The 23567-nt window shown below is 40.8% G+C and overlaps 1 protein-coding gene across 1 annotated transcript; it reads left to right on the top strand.

Annotated features, from left to right (window-relative positions):
- Nucleotides 1-382: 382 nt before the first annotated feature.
- Nucleotides 383-22457, top strand: SIRT1 (sirtuin 1). The gene is made up of 9 exons (XM_086466583.1): nt 383-824; nt 3670-3786; nt 5191-5432; nt 6727-6879; nt 9608-9755; nt 13020-13099; nt 17346-17532; nt 18906-19466; nt 20408-22457. Exons 1-9 carry the CDS (start codon nt 383-385, stop codon nt 20728-20730), a joined length of 2253 nt encoding a protein of 750 aa, XP_086322709.1. The 3' UTR covers nt 20731-22457.
- The last annotated feature ends 1110 nt before the right edge of the window (nt 22458-23567 follow it).

The following is a 23567-nucleotide window of genomic DNA, read 5'->3' on the forward strand; positions in this document are numbered from 1 at the left end:
GGAGCCCCAATGGCCCGGGGCACTGGCCCCGCCTGAGCGACACTGGCGCTGAGACGCGCGACCACGTGACGAGAAACCGCCATGGCGCGAGGGGCGCCCGCGTGGAGAGAGGTGGGGAAAGGGGAGTGGCGCCCCGCCGTGCGAGGGCTGAGCCAGCACCAGCGTCACGTGACGGCGGCAGCACACACACCACCCCCCACTTCCCCCTCACGTGACCCGGTTTGTTGTTGTTGCTGCCTCCGCGGGGCGGGACCCCGCGTGGGCGGCGGCGCGGTCACGTGCCGGGTTTAAATCGCTCCCTGGGGGTGGGGGAGGGGGCCGCGGCGGAGGCGCTGCTGCGCGCTGCGCCGGGCGGGAGGGGGGCGGCGGTTGCTACTCCAAGATGGCGGACGAGGAGGCTCCGCTCCTCTGTCCGCGCGACGGCGGCCCGGCCGAGAGCGCCGAGCCCGCTCTGAAGCGCCAGCGCCTGGACTCGGAAGACGGCGGCTGCGGGCGGGGCGCGGCGCCCGCCCAACGCCCGGACCGGGGCGCGGGGCCGCCGTCTGCCGTGGCGGCTGAGCTGCCGGGCGAGACGGCGGCCGTGACCGCCCATGGCGGCGGCCTGGTGGAGGAGGAGGAGAACGAAGAAGCGGCGGCGGTCTGGAGCGGCGCGGACAATAGGGCCGGGCTGCGGGGCCTGCCCCGGGTGGAGCCGCCTCCGCAGCCGCGGGGCCGGGGGGAGGGGGCGGAGGCGGCGCCCGGCGAAGACGCGGCGGAGGCGGCCATTGGCTGCAGGCGGGCGCAGTGTTCAAACGGGGCGGCCGAGGCGCCGGCCCTGCATCCCGGTGAGGACCCCATCCTTCCCCTCCTCCGCTCGGCCCGGCGGGACGGGCCGCCGGCCGCCCCCTCGCGGCCGGGAGGCGGCGGGAGAGGCGGCGGCCGCGGCGGTGCCACCCTCCCTGCACGGGCGCTCGGGGCCGGCTCAGCGCTGGCTGCCCCCGCGGGCGCGGAGCCGCAGACAGCCGCACGGGCCCTCCCGCCTGGCGGTAGCCCCGCGGGCCGCGCCGGCCTCGGGGAGGCCCGGTGTTCCCCTGCCGCAGCCGAGGGAGAGGGCGCCGCAGCTAGCGGCTGCTCCGCGCGAGGCGGTCACCGGACACGGCTGGGCTGCGCTCGCCTCCCTGACCGTGCGGGAGCTCGAGCGAGCTGCTGCATCCGTTTTTCTAAGCGCGCTCGGTTCTAACCGGCCCTTGTCAGAGCCTGTCGTTTCTTGTGCTGGCTTCGTAGGAGGAGGTCGGCTCGGCTCTCCCTGCTGAAAACATTTTGCTGCGTTGCTGGCAACAAGTTATTAAAAGTGAAAAATCATAAGCCTTTGAACAAATTTCTGCCGTAGTAATTATTTTATTTCCGTTTCCTGGAAACTGCACAGAAAGCACAGGAGCAGCAGTCTTGAACAATTCTTTAAATAATGTTAAGTTACAGTCTTGGTTTTAAGATTCACAGTGATGGCAGCACAAAACTAAATGATAACCTTCAGAAGTTTCTTTGCAGACCGTGTTTAAGGCGTACTGCTTGGGCAGCGTCGGTATGGAAGTACCTTGCATTGCATTATTGAAACAGACATGTTTTCAGGGTTTTTTGCTGTTTTGTTTTTTTTTAAGCTAGCGCTTTGGAAAGCCTTCTTAAAAGGTATAAGGTACTGCGTTCTGCCAGTAAAGTCTTTCCATTTAATCCTGGAATGCGGTTAAAGATATTTTCCCTTTAACTCCATAGTAAAACTACAGAAAACTCCTGCCTGTGCAAAAGCAATCCAAAAGGGAACAGAGCTGTGTGAGAAGCTGGGAATGGCCTTGGTATTTAAAAACTTCATTGGAACAGCACAAGAGTAAAGCCGATGATCTGTTATCAGTGCCTTATATGAAGCCTTTTTGTTCAAGTTACTCAGATCCTCAGGCATGTTTTGCTGTGGATTGCTTAGTTCTGGCAAGCACTCCCTTTAGACCTTTGAGGACTCAAATACTCAGGGAGTGTTACAATTTGAACTGTTACTTTAGCCTGCTTGTACCTGTCACAGTCTTTCTTAAATACCATGTGACCTGTATAGGATGAGTCTTTAACAAAGTAAGTGTTGATTCTTTATACAGTAAACATGAAGATCATTTTAGTAAAACTTGTACTTCGTGCTTACTGTGTGTACTAATCAACCTTTTTCTTCTTCATGGTGCTTTCTGCATAATGTTCACTGTGTTCATGCATAATGAGATGGAAGTGAAATGCTGTAAATATGTAGATTAATAATAACAAATAGTAATGTCAGTGAGCACCTGTGCTCTCAGAAGAACAAGATGACAAATACAAAAAGCAAATTTCTGTCCTTTCCTTCTTTCCATTCTAATCAGAATAAAGTATTTATGCCAACAAGGGAAAGAACAGGACAACACAGTCTCTGAATAAAAAAATGCTGATGTTTTGTGGTGTTCTTTTTTTAAAAGTAAAGTGAAGTAACATAGCTAAAATATTGCAGGAGTTTATTCAAATAGAGATTAAAAACTATTATAGTGATTCTTTGCTTTAGAGAGCATGACTGGAACCCGTTCTCCCCCCGTTCTCCCCCCGTTCTCCCCCCGTTCTCCCCCCGTTCTCCCCCCGTTCTCCCCCCGTTCTCCCCCCGTTCTCCCCCCGTTCTCCCCCCGTTCTCCCCCCGTTCTCCCCCCGTTCTCCCCCCGTTCTCCCCCCGTTCTCCCCCCGTTCTCCCCCCGTTCTCCCCCCGTTCTCCCCCCGTTCTCCCCCCGTTCTCCCCCCGTTCTCCCCCCGTTCTCCCCCCGTTCTCCCCCTCTTAGATTTTCAACAAATTAAGCTACAGTTGCTGTTGCTATTTCTAATAAAGTCAATAAAAATGCTTAGTAGTCTAAAGTCTAATAAGCTGCTCAGGTTAAAATTTAGATTTCTCCTTAAATGTTAGCTTAGTAATGCACTCTGTAAGACAAGTATCTTGTTCAGCTTTGGACTCCATCTAGATATGTGATGCAGTTAGATTGAGTTACTCTGGCTCAAGGCCATGAGTTGAGCTGAAGTAACAATGTGGTACTCTAAGCCAAACCCAGCTGCAGGGTTAAATGGATGAGAGCGCCGTAGCGAAGGTGGTTCAAGGGGGCACATTTCCTGTCATAACTGAAATACTGTATGTGGTTGCCTGTTGCAGCTCAGCTGTGAGGTAACAGCCTAACAAAATGCTGTAACTTACATTGTCCCCTAATGTGTGTTTGTGGGTTTCTTTTAAAATGCTGTGCTCTTAAAACCTACTTTTTCATTGTATTCCAATTTCTCAGTGAGCTGGATGAAGTGAGAATTGCAGGAGAAGGGAATTTTTAATTGTACTTTTAAAACATCTGGGCTTTTTTTGAGATACAATATCCTTAATGCCTAACACTTAATAGAATGAAAATTTCACTAAGTTCAACATCCAGCCCACTGAAGATAGCAAATCCTGCAGTAAATCTACTGAAGGCTTGAAAGCATATCTGTAAACTCAAAAAAAGTAGACATTTTCTGTGTCTGACAAAACTGCCTATTTGTAACTCATTGCAATCAAATGTAAAAGCATACAATTTTAGGTTTTGTGATATATTTTATATATATATACCTGTGCCGTTTGGCTCAAGTGTAACCCATCATTGTTGTGCTGTCTTGCAGATAACTTCCTTTTTAGTGATGAAATCATAGCCAATGGTTTTCACTCCTGTGATAGCGATGAAGATGACAGAGCCTCACATGCAAGTTCTAGTGACTGGACCCCACGACCACGTATAGGTAGAAGCCTATATAATGTTCTTAGATGCTGTTTGCCTTTGAACAGTTCCTTCATTCTTCCCAGTCTTCAAAGGATTTCTTCTGTTGCAAAAAAAATGGCAATTACTGCTTTTGAGCAGCTTAGAGTTGTTGACTGTATTCTGTATGTTATTTAATAAGGAGTTTAAAAATGAACCTCTTTAAACTTGCTGTATTTTGGTTTAAATTGTCAATGTCTTTCGTGTAGAGATCCTGCCATGATCTATATTAAAAGCAAATGCACAGACTCGCTAAACTGAACATTTATGCCATATTTCTAGCCTATTTACTTATTATTATTTCTTTAAGGAACAGGAAGATGATTCTTGTATGATTTTAGCCAATCTGTAGGGCTCACTGTCCTAAGCATTACATCAGTTTGGGAATTATTGGTCTGCATATATATTGCATATTTTAGCAACAGATAAGTTACGCATGGCAGTTAGGAACTCATGAGAAAGTTCTTGACACACACAGAGGCAAGATAACTGCTAAGGTCATTGGTGCTTTGTGTGGGACAGTGGCTTCCAGGGTGCAGTGGGGTCGGGACTTGAGGTCTTTTGTCTTATGCAGGTGTGATAATACCACAGCATTCATTTTGCGAGTACTGATAAGAATAGCAGCAAGAAAACACATTATGATAGCCCAATATTCCACTTAAAATCTGTTGTCTTTGCTGATCCCTCACCACAGGATCACTGCTGGTACCTTTTGGGTAAATGCGTACAATTGTTTTCTTCATATGTACGGTAACTAGCCTTAGTGATAGCTTTTGGGGTCCTCTTAGTCAGTTTAGCTTCCTAAGGTTTGCCTGCTTTTCTTCTGCTGCTCTAATCTGAAGTGTTTCTGGAAAGACTGATTTGATCTTTCTCAAATTTGAAAGATTTAGGAGGCCATGTCTGAAATCCTTAGCGTTAGACAAGTAAAACAACAGCAATCCATGGACTGGTGGGCCCTATTTCTATCTTTAGAGCAAGGCTTTATAATAAGACTAGAAAGTATATGTATGTTTGTTGTCTCTTCAACTTAATACTGTAGATACCTTACAAAAAGATACAAATGAAGCCACGAAATGGAGATACATTGTGAAAATCTTGTTGCTAAGTAAGTGCACCTTTCATCAAGTTTGCTATGAACTGGGGCTTCTACCTTGACTAACTTTCTAGGAAATCCTTCATGGATTAACATAAAATAATAATAAAGTAAAAACGCTAGCTGTACTATCACTTCAGAATTCAGACCAAAACAGACAGGGGTTTTGATGAATGAAACATTAAATGGGATTAATAACATTGTAGTAGCAAGCATTAATAAATGGGATGATGATCATAATCATCTGAAATACTTGACTCAATTTTAAATATTTGTATTTTTAATTTTTTTTAGGTCCCTACACTTTTGTTCAGCAGCACCTCATGTTAGGTACAGACCCACGGACAATTCTGAGAGACCTGCTACCAGAAACAATCCCTCCACCTGAACTGGATGATATGACACTGTGGCAAATTGTTATAAACATTCTTTCAGAACCACCAAAAAGAAAAAAACGAAAAGATATTAATACCATTGATGATGCTGTGAGACTTTTACAAGAATGCAAAAAAATAATGGTCTTGACTGGAGCTGGGGTATGTATTGCTGCAATGACAGTGACAGAATATATAGACAGTTGGTTAAATCCTTATCCAGTGCTTTACAGCATGCAGGTGATTTGACCCTGGCAATGTTGGTAATCAAATGATGGTGCTAGGTGGGAAGAGGAGGCACAGCTGTCCCCTAAAATGATGCGCACAAGATCTCTCTTACAAGAAAATATTCTTGAACATTTAAACTCTGAAACAGTTGCTTCCATGCAAAATAGTTATGGGATAAGATCACATCTGCCTGTTCCAGAACATTTCCTAGTCATTTTTTTCATTTGGAACAAAGGTAATGATTTTTTGAATAAAGTGTCAGTGGATCTGTTAAAATACCTGATGGAGCTACAGGGACTAGCAGGCTAGGACTTGAAAAGAGAAAGAAGAAAAGGAAGGGGGAATTATAAGGGGAGTTTGGTTAGATTTCTGTAGACTGCATTGTGCTTCTAACATGCTGCTCTAGAATGGTCACAAGATTACTTAGTTTTACTAAAGATCATTTTTAAACTGTTGTACGTTTGCAGCTTTATACCTATATACCAGATCACAATACAGAAGTCGATCATTTTTTGCTTCTGTTGTTCATACACAGAGGGCGTGACACCATTCAGAAAAGAAGAGTAATTCAAATCAGTGTGTCAGAAAAGCATTGCTACCTCTGTTACCCAATCTTGTTCTTCCTGTAATTGCTATCACACACCTGTTTCTCCTCCTCCCATAGTATTTTGGGGTAGTTCGAGACAACAAATGTTAGTCTTTATTCACTACTACCATGCTATTATAAACAGTGTTTGTTTATCAAAAGGGGTTTATTCATCAACAGTAAGAATCTGTTCTGTTACTGCATTAGCATGTAAAAAAGAAATAAAAATCGACCGCCTTGTCCAAGCCTAAGCTGGCAGATCAATGAACACTTACTAATCAAATTTAATGCAACACCATTTAAAATTTTTCTTCACTTCTTACAAAGCTTCAGTAGTAAAAGTAAGTTCTGGTGTCCTGTGACTGCCTGTATGGATTGTACTAAAGGGCTTTTTTGCCCAGTTGTTAGACTTCTGCTTGTGATTTGGGATTTGTTATACTGGTCCGAAAAAAAAAAAGAAAAAAAGAGAAAAAAAAAGCCCAGAAAAATAAATACAGAGAACCCGCACTGGTTTTGTTCTTAATGTCTCTGAACACGGTGAGCATACAGCAATGTGGTTTCCCAAATAGTTTGTATCACAGCAAGTCTTTAACAGCCCAATATGTAGTTTTGCTTATTTCAGATTGCGAAAATGTATTTCAGGTGTCTGTGTCTTGTGGAATACCTGACTTTAGATCAAGAGATGGCATCTATGCACGCCTTGCTGTAGACTTCCCAGACCTTCCAGATCCTCAAGCAATGTTTGATATAGAATACTTCAGAAAGGATCCCAGGCCATTTTTTAAGTTTGCAAAGGTATGGTTTTCCAACAGTTCTTATCTTGGTCAGTGAAGACAGACAGCAATATTAGAATGCATAGATCAGATATAAAACTATTTTGTTGACAAAACAGTATCTTTGTCTTTTTTTTTAAACAAGACAGAAAAGTGTGTTAATATATTGATTTTACTTGAATGAGAGATGTCATTCAGTGGCATACAGACTCTCTGCTTAGGCTGGTCTTTGCAATGTATCGATTTTATATCCTCAGTGTTACTTCAGTCATTGTATGCAACCACATTAGCCTTATCAGAAATATTTAGCAACATTCTTTTTTTAAGCTTTTTTTACTGCTATAAGTTCATTATATATACAGCCATTCTAGATGGTGTCTCTAATTTCAGGGAGGATGAATAAAAACTTGTAGTTCTTTGATCAAACCTCAATAATCTTAGCTGCTGTTACTTTCTCTGAAAAATGAAAGAATGAGAGAAACTTTTGGCCAGTGCATGAGTAATGTGGAAAGCTACATTTGAATTTGATACGCTGTGGCGTGCTCTTCAGTGTCATACAATGCACTCACATTTTATCACTGTATTTACAGTAAAGAGGACAAAAGCAGTTTCATGCACTAATAAGTTTGTTCTTTTTTCAGGTTTTGACATAGCTGTCACAAAGATCTGTACATCTTAGAGAATTAAGGCCTTTTTGCAGGGACTGTGTTTGCTTAAAAGAGAGAACACAGCAGGTTTTGGAAAGATGTTAGTGATATTAAATGGTTTAAAAAAGCAGGGAGTATAACTGAGACAAGAAGGAATTGTAGAAGCTGTAGACATATGTAGAAACAAAAAAAAATTTGCATCTAGTCTGGAATTTCCTCTGGACAAAAAAAAAATCAAAACTAAAATATTACAAGAATTACTACGCAACCAGCAAGGACTTGTGAAAATCAGTCATTACTAGTTGTGCTCACTCTTTCTTCCTTTAGCTCACAATTTACACTGGTACCCTGTTATGTTACAAAGATTGGGAAAGAAAAAACAGTGCATTCCTTAGCTGCTTGGCTTTCTCTGAAAGCTTCCTGTGCAGATACTATCGTATTTTGATGGTTATTAGTATACACAGTTCCTTGGATTTTTAATATTTAAAAAATAAAAACAAACCCAAAAAACCCCACAGTAAACAAAAAAAACCCAACAACTTGAAGCCTGTCTATACACAGGTTTTAGCAGAATAGTCCAAAGCCAATTTCACTGATACTTTTTTACTAAAATAGCTTCTCCTCCTTCTCCTTTTCTGTCCATCAGCTTAGTTAGAATATTGATTTCTTATTCCATGAAATCTTAAGTTCCTTTAATTCTAGGAGCAAAGAACAGCAGAAGAGCTCAGTGGCAGTACATGTCTTGCTTCTTCAGACTAAGATATAAAAGCTGTTAGGACCACATGAATATCTGATTATAGTTGTGTAATAGCCTAATCATAGTCTAGGTAATATAGCACTATGAGCAGTCATTGATCATTGCTGCAGTTTAACTCCAAAGACCCATGTAGCTTCAGAATTATGACTACCTTGCAATACTTTGGGGAGGACAAATGCTGTCAAAATGTCTTTTTTGTTTGTTAATAGTTGGGCTATATGGTAGCTGGAGGCAGAGCTGTCACAAAGGTTAATTTAACAGTTCACTGTTGTGCTAGAACTTTTGATTCAGCTTTAAGTATCTACCGGTAAAGGTAGGCAGCAGCCTCCTTCTTGCTAACTTTCTTTTGGCCAGTGGTGCTTTTTCTGTAAAAAGGCCTCACTTTCCCAGGTGAGACTCCACCCCAGTTGCTGCTCAGTGGTGACAGAGTGGCTGGAGAGTAGAGGGTCTGGAATTCAAGTTCCTCCCCTAAATACATGCTCCTGAGCAACACGGTGGTGGTGGCGCCGCTGCTGTCCTCCTTGTCGCACAGCAGCCAGGGGTACCACCTGGGGTGGTCAGCTCTAGACAGAGGTTCCCAGCATGAAGCTTTCAGCAGGGTGTCCACATTTAATTTTTCCTCTGGCAGGCTCCTTGTTCACTGTGAGCAAACATCAAGTCATTCTGCAAAAGTGCCTATAAATTTTTCCACATGCTCTTTAGATATCACTACCTCCTCTACCTTGATCTAATGGAAGGGCTGAGTATCCGTCAGGCGCAGTGGAATTGCTCTGCTAAGCCATATGGTTTTAACTTGGTGCCTACTGTGACGGGCTAAATTGGGAAAGCTGGTCCGAGTACTACCTGTCTTCCCCTTTGTATCTAATGCCTCTCTGCTTTCTGGGCAACCATCTTCTAGGAATGGTTGCGGATAATGCTGAGGAGTAAAAACTGCTGATCCCAACCCAAAAGACCAAAATCGAAATTCCTCATGACATTTTTGTTGGACTGCAATTAAACCATGTATATTTTTAATAACAAATAGTGAGGTTAGTTGACACTTACAAAGGAAAAACAGCTTTCCTATTTCATATTTCTCAAAACAAAAAAATTATCTAAACCTTGCTTTTATGCTGTTTGAAGAACAAAATACCAGCTTGCATGGAGCAATTCATCCTGACATGATGAGAAGCTCAGCTGTTGAAAGAAGAGTTGGATCTGAGAGAAATGGCAAAATGCAAAGGGAGTGACAACATTAACTGCTGACATCATCAGCATTATCGTTTAGCTCAGCATGAATTGCTGCGGTTGGAATAAAGACATTGTGCATCCATTTACACTTTCTAATGTATGTCTGAATTCCCTAGGAAATCTATCCAGGACAATTCCAGCCATCTCTCTGTCACAAGTTCATAGCTTTGATGGATAAAGAAGGAAAACTACTTCGCAACTATACTCAGAACATAGACACGCTGGAACAGGTTGCAGGAATTCAAAGGATAATACAGTGTCATGGTTAGTGGTGTCAGTTTCCCTTTTCTCATTTTATATGTAGGAATGATTTTTACTGGTGCATGTGGCAAGGTAATCGCTATTGGAATTTATTATTTTTTTTCTTGAATTGGTATCTCTTGGCAACAAATGCCCTGCTTTTAAAATGGCAATTTTTATTTTTTTTTTAGGTAGCTTAAGTAATTAAATCAGAGGTGTTTCAAGGGGAAATACATCTTTCAGAAATGATGCTTGACAAATGGTGGTCTTTGTGTGACAGTGAAGATCCACACCCTGTTTGCACAAGCTTAGACTTTAACTTTTCAAATTTATTTGGTGCTTCTTTATATTCATATATGAGAATATAGTGTGGAAACCAGTCTTTTCATAGGTCCCTCTCACTGTCTATCAGTTAAATAGAGTTTGGATCTTACCAGATTCTTTATTTAGGTTACACTCCATTGAAATCTAAACATGACTTTACCTCATGTACAAAATATTATGGATTAATCACCAGTTCACTTCACTTGAACTGAAGATCATCTTGTTACACCTTCAGTGTCATACACATTATGTAAACATGATACAAAATTAAGTGGAATCTCTCAATCAGATGCTTGATATGCTTTCCATTTCTAAGGACTTGCAAATGTCAAGCAAAAAGTCTAAGGATTCATTTTTAAGGAAAGGACACAGAAAATTAGTTCTTGAAGTGCACGTTTGGATCATTTAGTAGACTTCTGGCAAATGAATAGTTTAAAAGTAGCATTGGCATGTTTGTAAGTTCTGTCTGTCTAATTCCACCTTTTCCAGAGACCAAACTCACTTTGTTTCCTTACCTGCAAAGCTTAGCTCCATGCCAGATCTGTCAAGTTTCCTTTTTCAGACAGAGCAAATATGATGCTCTGTTGTGGTGATCAAACAGCACACAGTAGAATCCTACCTGTCAGATAACCCAAACCTAGTACTTGGTTCCATTTGTGCTTAGCGTGTCATGCATTTTCTTTTGCTTGTCGTTCTATACGAGGCGTTTATCATGAACTTCTTACGTGGTTGTGTTTTTGCACATCACTGACACAAGCTTCCCATTTCTTCAGTTGCGCACTACAGTAATTAGATTTCAGGCTGTCTTTAGTATATATCCTGAATAAGTCAATTTTAAATTAAAAAGATTCTTTAAATACACGCTACAGACTCTGAAATTTTGAGGCCCTCAGAAATTAGCAAAGGTTGTTTTGAGCACATCAAGCTTTATCCGACCTAGTTATGCTGCTCTTTAACAAATACAAGTTGACTAATGGTAGTGGCTGAAAAGAAACTGAAGCTCTGTTATGTAAGGGTTCCTACTGCTATATTTATTCTGTCTTTTTTGTTTAGCTGTGGCAATGGCAAGTTAATCATCAGTGTGCCAATTGACAAGGAACTTTATAATGATTTGGGGAGTTGATATATGAACCTCTGAACTCATTTCACACTGCAGACCGGCAGTAGAGTTGCTACTATGAAAACTATTGTGTCTTAGAGATGTATTTTCTGAATTAAAAATGTCTATTGCATTCAACCAACATCTGGAATTGGATCATATTGCTTGCCATTGCTGTACCTGAATGATCAGAGGCCTGCTGGCTACACAGGACTTATGCACGGGGCAGCATAACTAACTGCTTGATCAAGTCCTTCTGACAGTGAAAAATAAGCCACGTAATAGAACTGCTAGTAGGTAGGAACAGATGCCTCAGGCAGGCTTAGATCTGCTAGTCCAACAGACATGTCCCTAACACACCATATAACGGCCTAAATTATTACTATAAATACCTTATAATGAACAAATAACTGCCATACTTTCTGTAGTCTTTGGAATCCCTTGAGTTCTGGGCGTTGCAAGGCTGAGCAAGCATTTCAGAAGCTGTGCATTTTCCATGCCAGCAGTGATTAGCAGACCTGAACTGCCAATTGTTCATAAATGATGTGCTCCACATTTTTCTGTGCTTTCACTCTTATTGTTTTACCCAGATACAATAACCCCAAAGCATATTTGGATGTTGTACTTAGCCCCAGAATCCCCCTCCTTTATCAGTATAAGTGTTGGCTGCCTGCTGTGCGTAGGTTATGAGCAGAAAACACCTTTGGTTTGGGTGGCTTAAAATAATACTCCACTTGAAGTTTTGGTACCAGAGGTTTTTAGCTGTTCCTAGCTTCTGCAAAGCTTTCAATGTCTTAATGGTTACCTATCTAAAAGTTTCCTTTTGAAGAGAGACTTTCGTCCCCCCTCGTACATTACTCAGTCACAGGGCTTTCTTACTGCCCTCGAATCACCATGAGAAATTAGAAAGCTCCAGGCTTTTACTGTATGAGTGACACATTGCAGTGCAGGGTCAAAGATCCCAAATATTTTTTTTTAACCTTTTGTTTCATGGTTAGGAGAAAATCTGTCAATTTTTCTACTTTATTCTTCAGCATTCTGTCTACTTCTAGCATTATTCCTTCCACAGCTAAAAGGCCTTGTAGGTTTATCTCTCCTGCATGTGCGCGCACCAGAAGGACATTCTAGTTTGCCACAATGACTTCACACTGTGTATTTTCCTGTGTGTGTTAGCCACCTGATCAGCTTTCCCTTTAGATAGAGACACCAATGCGCTACTAGATACTCGGGCATCACCTCCAGCTGCTTCAGAAACAGGACAGTTAGAGCTACCAAGTGGCTGGATGGAGCAACGAACTCAACACGGTCTTGCCAAATAATAAACACAGTAGCTAAGCTGGACACCCAAGTTCAGAGCAGTGTTTCAATTTGAACAATATAGCTGTAACTTCTCACTTCTGCTGAAAGGAACAGTAGTGCTATTTAGTTGCCTATACCTAAGTCTTTACTAGTGCTTTTTCTTAATTATTTTGCCCTGCAGTTTCTTGCAGAGTTCATGTTCTGCTGCTGCCGTTTGCAGTGCTGTTGGCATGACTGTTGATTGTGTAAAGAGGAAGAGGGAAGGTTGTGTTCTCCCCTCTTTGTATATACTTGTACAGGTTGGGGGAATGAGAGGACACAATATCATTTGTGTTAACGTGCATGTGGTATATCACTAATCCTAAAACAAGATTTCTGCTGACTAACATCTAGAAGAACTACTTTTGGTACTACAAGTATCTTCTCTTAATTTTACATTACTTTTTAATGACTGATTTTTATAGTGCTGCAACATAACAGCCTTTGGGTCAAAGCAGCTTGGGCAAAAAGACCAAATCTGTATGACTGAAAATCCTCATTTCTACCATATGGGTTTTTCCCCTCAGGTTCCTTTGCAACAGCTTCCTGCCTGATCTGTAAATACAAAGTTGATTGTGAAATTGTTCGAGGAGATATTTTCAATCAGGTAAAAAAAATTTAATGCACTCCAGCTTTCTAATAAGTAATTCTCTCAAACAAAAACAATGAAAACACCATGCTTGGATTGCTTAAAAGATCTGCTTTTAAAAGGCTGCATATCTTTGCAAGTATTTTATAAAAGTGCCTATCGGTATTTTAGCATTTCCTCTAGTATTTAAAAGTACACTCAAATATTGTACTGCAAAAATTAGGTAATGGGAAAAATCAGAACAAACCCGTAAGAGTCCATTTTTAATGGCACCTCTGAGAAAAGCAGAGGTTAACGTGGTAAGTAGAAAATCGGATTTATACCTGTTTTATGTTAATCTGAACTTGCAGTCACACTGAGAAAGCATTCTTAGCTATTTATAACATCGGTTGCTCTTTGAGCATTTACCTATGTTAAAAATATGTTTAAACAGTAGATGATGCACAGAGAAACTGCTAACTACAGAGCAGCCTCTGAGCAAGGACGAGGATCAAATGAGATATCAGACATTGCTTTCTAGGACTTCTGAACTATTCTGTATTCCAAATTCCCCACATCTAGGCGTCAAGTGCCACAGGGCCAAGGCAGGAGTTAGTTCTGCTCTGTCAGAGCAATGAACCTTTGCCTTGGCGAGACCCTCTTTGCTATTCTTCCCCTTCATTTGAAGGAAGAGAGATGATGATTCTCTGATCAAAAAGGTCTTGTTTGTACAAATGGAAGGGGTAACTGTTTTTCTGCAGGCTTATGTTTTTTGATAAATGTTTAAAGTCCACACTTGCAACTTTAGATGAGAAACATGGAAGGGATGTAAATCTTTTACGTAGTACATTTGAAATGGAACTCATTGAAAGCCTTTCAGAAGAGATGTTTTGAGTTAAAGCTTTAAGAAATGTGAATCTCATAAGCTTGAAGTTTCATAATACTGAAATACTGATTGTGAAATCTTGTTTACTTTGCTATTAAGAATATTATTTTTGAGAACTTTTTATCTTACAGATGTTTGCTGCTCCTTTACCTTCAAAGCCACCTGGTTGGAGTTTAGGTTTTCTTCCTTCAAAACAGCCTTCCTAAGCATGTTGTAATTTTCTGTTTTGATTTAGTGGTTGGGTCTCCTTTTCCTAACACTTCAGTCATTGTACATTCATATGCTGAACCAAACTTCTGCCCTGATGCCCTGTCCCTGCTGGTGGTCAGTAATGGAAGCGCAGGAAGTGGAGAGAAGCCTCTAGCAATATTTCTGCATAATGAGAAGAGGGTTCTTACTCCTGAGATGAGACTGAAGGAGCTTTTTACACTCAATCTCTCAGCTCTAATCTTACAGTACTGTTGCCAGGTGTCTCTTTCCAGGGCAGGCCTTAGCTGTAGTACTGAATTATTTTCATAATGCAAAATAAATATCGTTATTGCCAAATATAATTTCACACAACAAGAAATGGAGCTATTGAAAGAAAACATATCCTTCCTCCTTTATGCCTGAAAAAAAAAAAATTGTTCCATTTGCCATCATTATCTTTATTCTGTAGCCTGCATTTCCCAAACCAGTGCTATGCGCTTCCTTTTTTCTGTTGCCTCTCTAGAACATAGAATTTGGTTCCTTAGATATCACAAGAAACCTTTTCTGTACTTAGGATACAAAACACCATCCATTTCAACAGCTTTGTTCTCTAACAAGTCCTTCACAAAAATGGTTTTGGCACCTGGGTCCCATCAGATAGTCTAGTTTCTAGTCTCTGCTGTCCTCTACTACTTGGAAGTTCCGTTATACATGGCCCTGGGTCCTCAGTTTTCCCTAAAAATCCCTTTCCTTTGCTCTGGTCCATCCCCTGACAATCGTCAGTGCTTCACAAGGAAGTGAGTCTAGCTAGCATCTTCCTGCAAGGATTCCCTTTCAACATATTCTAGACTGAGAATTGTTTGAGATCATCTGTTTAGAAAACTACCAGTTTCTTGTTGCTGCTTGTCATTCTTTTGCCACTTCCAAGACAACCTGCTAGTTCCCTGTAGCATGATTCTTTCTCCTGCTTGCTGTACACAGCCATCCTTCATGGATGAGAAGGAGAAGCAGTTATAAATCACACATAGAACATCAAGAGTAAAACAATTGTCAGTCACTTCCAAAAATAACACTTTTATTTTGCTTTTGACTATTTTAGGCAGCTTCAAGAAATAGTGAAAGGGTCTCAGATTTAGGAAGAAAAGGCCCAAGAAATGGCAAACATGCACCAGTTCCTGGATGTTCTTAAACAAACGTAATCTTTACTAATCTCAGTTTTGGTATATGGATACCATCAATAGCCAACGAGAAATTCCATTTCTCTTTCATTAGACAAATACATCAGCAGAGGTGGTGGGGTTTTGGGGAAGTGCTGCTTCTGGAGGGAAAGAGGAGCCTAGGCAATTGAGTGGCCCAATTATCTAGGTTTAACTTCTTGGTATCAATTTCAGCTCTTGGAATAGATTTTCCCCCTTACTGATGACCTTTCTGAGGATTAGCAGAGAAGCTGGTGAGTAGTGTAGTTTTGAAATGCGTTTATGGGCCCATTACAGTGACTCAAATGATTTGGATAGGGACATCAGTTGCTCTACAGAGATCCACTAAGTCACAAGTCACTGGACTTCCTGTGAGAAATGATGAAAACAGAGTTAATATTACTCAGTCTCTTTAAATCAAAAGTTAGAGGTCTTCATCTTCCCCCTAATACAGAGCAAATTATTTTCCCTCCTGAAGCTTCCAACTGCAAGTGCAAAGGCATCACTAACACCAACAGAAGACACAGCAGGGTAAAAAGCTTCAGAAAAGTTTAAGCTGTTTGTGTGTTACGAGCTGTTTCTCGTATGTAAAGATCCAGGAACAAAATTCAAGGTTCATTCTACCCATCTGCTCCATTTTGAGGAATTCTTTAGTTGGTTTCCCTTTAGCATGGGGTTACTAGACACTCTTCAGCTTGGGTACACGGTGAAGGTTTCCTCCATACCAATTCCTGTTCTTGTGTCATAGTGCTTCTTACGCATCCCTCCCACAAGGTTTTCTTCAAAGAAGGATTGGATTCTTTGTTCAAAGACTTAGATTGTTGGGAAACGTCCTTTGATACTAGAGGAAGGCCTTTTACTTGTGCTGTTTTCTCATTTGGAAAGTATTGTCTTTTGTCCTACTGCAGGCATCGATAAACTAGTTCTTTGATTTAAACTTTATAAGTTCTGTGTTATTTTTTCTGCGTATGTTCTCTGTACGAGAGGGAGCTGTTATGGATTTAAACATCAGTTTTCATGTATTTTCCTATTACAATAGGTAATATACATCTCTTTATACCTTTACATAGCACTAATTTGCTTGTGATAGGATTTGCTTGCTCTAGGATTGCAGCTACATTTAGCTTCTTAGATTTATTCTGGGGTATTGTGTTTTAACACTACAGCTGAGAAGACTTGAACTATTTGGAAAAAAAAAATTGTTTGGTAGTAATTGAAGTATTGTCTGTACATATATCACTCACCTTCTTGCTTTTCTTCTCTCTGAAAAAGTCTTAAGATAGGAAAGAGTTGAAAGAAGTCCCAAAGATCAGAAAACCCTCTGGTTTCAGGAAGAAAGGGAGCCTACTTCTCCACAAACATAACTCTCGTCCAGTTTTTAGTGAACAAGGATTCTGCTCTGGTTTTGGAGGAACTGGAAAAGTTTAAAATGGAGACCAAACAAAAGTTCTTTCCTATGTTCTTGTCCTGTATGCTTTTTGCTAGCCATCTGCTACAGCGCCGTGTTGCTCTATGTGTATAACACACGTACCCTTTGGAGGAGTGGAGAAAGGAGAGAGGTAAAGCTCTGCAATATACTCTTTGATTAGGAAGGGTTTTGTATCAGATCCCGTAGTGAAAACTGACAGCAAAATCGAAGTTTTTTCTCTGATTAAACTAAGGAAAACATATTCCTACCTATCAAATAGAAGGTAATTGCTTATTGGTGCTGAGCACGACTTCTGGACTTTGGCTTAGTTGTCCGGTAAGAACTGTGGTGTAGAACTGCATGGTTTCTCCCTTTTGACTTAAGAGGACTCCCGCTTTATTCCCGCTGCAGTTTTATTTCTGTGTGCAGTTGCTGCAGGCTAGAGTAAGAGATGTACTTGTCTGTATATCCAAAGAAAAATTAAATGAGGAAATATTACTGAAACTTCCCTGTCTTTCAACAAAATAAGTCGCTGTCAATTGCTAAAATCTGATGTTTTCAAGGGCACAGCCTTGAATTGTAGTAATAGAAACTGTTTTATTGCAGGTTGTACCTAGATGTCCCAGATGTGCACCTGATGAACCGCTTGCTATCATGAAACCAGACATCGTGTTCTTTGGAGAGAACCTACCTGAGCAGTTCCATCGTGCCATGAAGTACGACAAAAACGAAGTCGATCTCCTTATTGTCATTGGGTCTTCACTGAAAGTCAGACCAGTAGCATTGATTCCAAGTAAGTGACTATTTCTGCTAAAATTGTCTTCCAAAAATTTGGATCAAAAGTGAAATTCTCAGTTAAAAGCTGTAAGAAATGCTTTTGGCTTGGTTCTGTGAAGAAACTAGATTAAGCATCTAGTTTTCTAAGATGAAAACAGATTGCCTATGTAAAGCTGAAATGCGAAATAGAGAAAGTAACAAATTCCAAGTGCTTTTTCTACACTCCAGGCAGATCTCAAGGTAATGAAGTGATAATCTGAAAAACTGCTTTCCTAAAACTTGAATGACTTTGTTCTGAGATTCAATTAATTTCTCTTCCTGCTTGCAATATGCTTTCAGAGTTATGTGAAAGATTTAGAAAGGAATCATCTTTAAAAAAATAAATGTAGTATCAACAACTCAGATCCAGTACATCAGGTATCTGAGTTGTAGCTTATTTTAAACTCAGTACTAAATGATCCACAGGGTGCATTATATGTGTGTCACCATTTGGATCCTTAGCTTTTAAAAGTGACATGGAAAAACAACTCTGCTAATGCATGTTAAAGAAAAATGCCCTTCAGGAAGGCTGAGAAAATACCATGACAAGTGATTTATTTGCCTACTGAGTGCAAGACTTACTGGTACTAAAGAAATTCTCTTCACGCATAAGCCTGCAAAGGACACATGCTTGGCATCTGCTGTTGACTGGGAGAGGTGTCCACAGCCTTCGTAGTAACATCCTCTTCGCTATACAAGAGGCAGAGCCTAGAGTTGAGGCTGATGGGAAATGCATAAGGACTGGAAAGCTCAGATCCACTACACAAACCATTGCTCTTTCTGTGTCCTAGAAATGAATTCCATGAGTTGGTTAGCTGAGGAATCAATGCTAGGTTACCAAACTGGGGGGTTTGGATGCCTAATGCCAGAACTTAGTTGAGCAACTCTGTACAGTGTAGACTGTACCTCGAAATATTTTCTCCCAATTAAGGGGATGTCATTTACCAACAGTGTATTCTTCATGTGCACTTAAGCACATAAAAGTGAATGCACAAAATCAGCATAATTCTTCTAAGAGATTATAGCACTAATGTTAATAATCTTTTTAACACTTGAACAAACACTGCTGTAGTCAGTATTTCTGCACATGTGTTTCTCAGGGACTGAGTAGAGGAACACTTTCTACTGGAAAAAACAGGGGGAAAAGTCTAGATAGGCTACAGTAGGCATAGCACCTCAAACTGCTGTTGTTAGGTTTGGGATTTGCTTGTCTTCTTCCTGATCTGTCTGCTTAGGTCTTGTTGCAAGTGAAGGTATGAAGACAAGTCTGAGGAATCAAGCTTTCTAAGTGGATCTTTGCTGAAAGTAAAACTGAAGCGACTACCTTTAAATTCTCTTTTCTATATATAGGTTCCATCCCCCATGAAGTGCCTCAGATCTTAATTAATAGAGAACCTTTGCCTCATCTACACTTTGACGTGGAGCTTCTTGGAGACTGTGATGTTATTATTAATGAATTATGTCAAAGGCTAGGTAGTGAATATACAAAACTTTGCTACAACTCGGTAAAACTTTCAGAAATAACAGAAAAGCCTCCACGAACGCACAAGGAGCTGGAAGTGCACTCATCTGAGCTACCACCTACCCCTTTAAACATTTCAGAAGGCTCTAGTTCACCAGAAAGAATGACTCCACCAGATACTTCGGTGGTGTCTTCAGAACACCCAGCTGAATGTAAGGTAGAAAACTGTGATCCTGCCTCAGAAACTAAAGGGACCTGCACAGAGGAGAAGCTTCAGGACACACAGACATCATCAGAAACCCCTGAAAATCCTACTAGTGAACTAATGAACTCTGAAACCATGAAGGAAAATGGATCTAACAATGGAGAAAATAAAGAAAAAAATGAAATAGTGAAGAAGTGCTGGGTAAACAGATCTGCAAAAGAACAGATTAGCAAAAGGCTGGATGGTAAGTTAACTCATTTCAGTATTTTGCATTTTTTGGCTGAGGTGTTTATTCTAGACTTGCGTTAAAGCAACAAATAAGTTACTCGAGGGAATCAGTGGGTTTTGGCAGTTATTTTTGTTCAGACAAGTGTCAACATAACTTACCATTGTATCATTCATTTCTTTTGGAGAAGCAGATAGGAATTTTTTTTGTAATTGGCCATAGGTTTTATAATCAGTGATTACATGCTCCCTAAAAAGATCACAGTTTAGGAGGTTGAAGGTAGGTATCAAAAAATAAATCCATATCTAACATTTTTAAACGCATTTTCAGAAACATTAGTTTGACCCTCAGGTGTTAAGAAGCTGGTCACACTAGGTCATAAATTGGTATGGCGGTAGAACAGAAAGATGGAAGTCACAATAGAAGTTTAAAAACAGGTCTCACAGATGGACCCAGGCACATCCTGAAGGAAACTTTAGACTTTCCAAGGAAGCCTTCCAGTATGCAGTCTCTTAACTGATATAAAGAGTTATCACACTAGAAAATCAGCACGGATGACAAACCAGGTATTACATTGCGACTTTCCAAAGCAAACGCTGTTCTTAAACTTTGTCAAATACTCTGTGCAGTGGCTTCCAGTTCTGTTGCAAGTAACGGAGATCTAGCTGAGAGTACGTGTACTAATGAAAAAAGCTGCTAAACATTGAAGTTTAAATGCTCTTTGGTGTCAGAGGGAGCAGGGAGAAGGAATGCTGAGCTTTCCAGTGAAGCATTGGTCTTGTGCTTCGTAATAAATACACGTACATTGAAATAAACGCGTTTCTGATACAACCCGATCTGTCGGTTAAATTTCAGTGTTGAAAATTCATATATGAAGGTGCCTTCTAACCAGGAGTCTGCAAGATCTTGCATGAATCATTTGTTTTAGCCTTTGATTGACTTTTGAAATTCTGTTTCAGGTACTCAGTATCTGTTTTTAGCACCCAATCGCTATATTTTCCATGGTGCTGAGGTATACTCCGACTCTGAAGATGATATCATATCTTCTAGCTCTTGTGGGAGTAGTAGTGAAAGTGGTTCGTGTCATAGCCAGAGCTTAGATGTGGAGGATGAGAGTGAGATCGAAGAGTTTTACAATGGCATGGAGGATGACGATGCTCCTGAAAGGGAAGAGGAACCTGGATTTGGGGAAGATGGAGTTGAACAAGATGAATTGGCGGCCGATGAATCAGCTTATACAAATGAAGCTGCAGGGACTGACCATCCAAGCAACAAGTTGTAAAGTGATCACTGACTGGTTACAGGAACTTTCCACCAGCATTAGGAGCTTTGGCATGTCAGAATGAATGTTTACGTCTGAATTTAGAGCAACAAAAACATAAGGATGTAGTGTTTATAAATAACTAAAACAGATTTTCATGCTTAGTTTTTTACCTTTTTCAATAAAATTCTATTACTGTGCACTCAACACTAACTTTTTTTTTTTAAGGTACTAGGAATATCTAAACAATTGTCACTATGTTCACTTTTAAGGTCATCTGTCTGATCAGGCATCCATGTATATAATACATATTTTTGCATAATGAATTTCAGCTTATATTATTTTTAAACAGTTTGAAAAAGCCATTGGAATGTTAAACTAATATAAAGGGAACAGCTAATTTAGACCAAAGAATGGTATTTTCACACCTCTTGCTATGTAACCGTTTGGTTTATTTAAAACCTTCTTATGATGCTTCTGCTAAACCTTTCATTCTTGCCTAGTCTGTCATTAAACACTGGCATTTTCTAAGACCTACTGTGGCAGCTAATTTTTTGCTTTAACAGTTACCTTGTACGTTTGAGACATACTTAAATGTGAGTAGATAGTTAAATGGAAACAAGACAGCGAGCACTTGCGAAATCCTGGGGTTTAGACCAATCAAGAAGTGCTGTGAAAATGCTCAAGTTACTGGGTTTAGTACTTCCTGTGGAGATAAGCGATGTTGACATTGGCTCTACAATACTGGTATTTTAAACAAAATGGATCCCCAGGGCAGAAGTTTTTCACAAGGTGTACAAAAGTGGAGCACAGCACTGTTTGATAAACTGCCAAGGATCTCACAGGAAGCTAGGCTGAGTTCAGCATAGTGTTTCTGCCAGCATGTGAGAAGGCACAAAAAAATAAGCTCTTCCTTTGTACTTTCTGACGCAATGAAACCAGGAGAAACTAACTTGAATACTGAGAGCCGCTGCTCACACTGCTGAGGGGGCAAAACACCTGAGCTGGAAGCACACTGGTTGGAGGTCATGCCTCAGGCTGGGAAAATAACTCTCCACCTGCTAGCTCCACCCTGCGTACTAAAAGCAAAGCAGCTACTCAAGTTGTTAATTGTACATATTCCAGCACTTAGGCTGCCTTAAAACTGGATGTTGCTGATCTCCAAGTGCAGGTTGTTTCCAAGCCTTTAGAACCATCGTGTGAAATTGCACAGTGCAGTAGTAAGTGAAACAGCATTTTTCTATAAACCACTTTTTCAACATTGGCCCAAATGAACTCTACGATGTAGATTATTCATATACTTTGCTTTAATATTTATTACATATTGGAAGATGTATAGCAGCTGTTCTTCGAACATACAATACTCCGTTAATAAATATCTGAGAACAGCCTCCTGTATTCATCAGAAAATGTTGGCATGTTGTCTCATTGTCCAAATTTAATACAGCTCTTATTTGGCTACACTAAAGAATGCAATATGTTTAGTTTTCACTTGCATGTCACAATGTATTAGTTTGTGCTATAGGAGATATTTTAAATTGAAATACTTTGTTTTAAATTATTTTTACAGTGAGGATTGTTTTCTGCTCTTTTATATTGTATATAGTGTCTTTTATGTAATCTACTGGCATACGTTTTGTAGAAGACTGTTTAAAATGACTGGCTATCTTCCTGCAACTTTTGAAATACAAACCCAGTGTTTTATACTCGTACACTCTGTTCTAAAGTCTATTAAAATTGTCATTTGATTCTGGTTTCTGTTAATTTCTAGTTGGAGCTTAAAAGCTTAAGAAGATGACCTATAAAGTCAAGGTATACCCTAGCTACGTAAGGCATCATACATAAATTGGTTTTTCCATCTGTTCCGTTGGGAAAAAAAAGTCTGAACGGGCTACTCTGCACTGTCTTCGGTAAAATGACCTCCTACACTGCAATGTAATGTTGTCCTTCAGAACACTGCTTTTCTCCTTTCAAACCCTACGTTCACTTTAGATGCTTTTGCTGAACGAGACACGGCACTTCTGCTGGTGTTCCAGCACCTTGCAGCTCTGCTGCCCTTTCTCTACCCAGCCCAAAGCTTCCTTCATGCTTGGCACTTGCCACTTCCACCCCAACCCTGAACAGCCACATCCAGGAGAAGCTTCCTGTGAGGAACCTGCACCGCGCAGGAGTTTGGGGCATGTTTTGCCATTGCATACACAAATATTTCACTTGTGATTTGTCTTCGCGCAGGTAATGCCGGCAGGTAGAGCCTGTGTTTCCCCTGGGGTGGTGGTCCGTCCTGCCTGCCTGGCACAGCCGCAGGTGAAGCCCAACTGCAGAGAGCCCTGGGTGGGTCAGTCTGGTTTGTCCCACAGCTTCCTGGGGGCTACAGCTGCACTGACCCCCATGCACTGCGAAGACCCACTCCTGTCGGCCCTTGAGGGCCAGAGTCCGCTTTAATTGCTTTTCCACTATGTAACACTATTTTGATGATTCCACTGTGCTTCTGAACCACCATCCCGCAAATATAAATTACATTTGTAATAGGCAAAAAAAAAAAAAAAAGTTTATAAAACTCACAAACTTGAGGCATGACATATTAGAAATACTAAGATTTTTTTTTTACACAGATAATGTTGCCTTATCAATTGCCTATTACTCTGAAAAGATTTGAAAACATTTTTCTGCAAGAATAGAACAGCTGCACCTTTTTCTATATCTAGATGAAGAAGTTTTGCTTCTTGTTCATTCTTGTATCTTTGCCAATGTTATTTGAACAGAAAGGGAACCCCAAACTATAACATATTGCTTTATTTCTCCCTGTCACACACCACCCTTTCACTGTAGTGAAGACGTCATCTTTAAATACTGTTTAA

This window comes from Leptosomus discolor, chromosome 6 (assembly GCF_034619465.1).
Source record: "Leptosomus discolor isolate bLepDis1 chromosome 6, bLepDis1.hap2, whole genome shotgun sequence".
Lineage (NCBI taxonomy): Eukaryota > Metazoa > Chordata > Aves > Leptosomiformes > Leptosomidae > Leptosomus > Leptosomus discolor.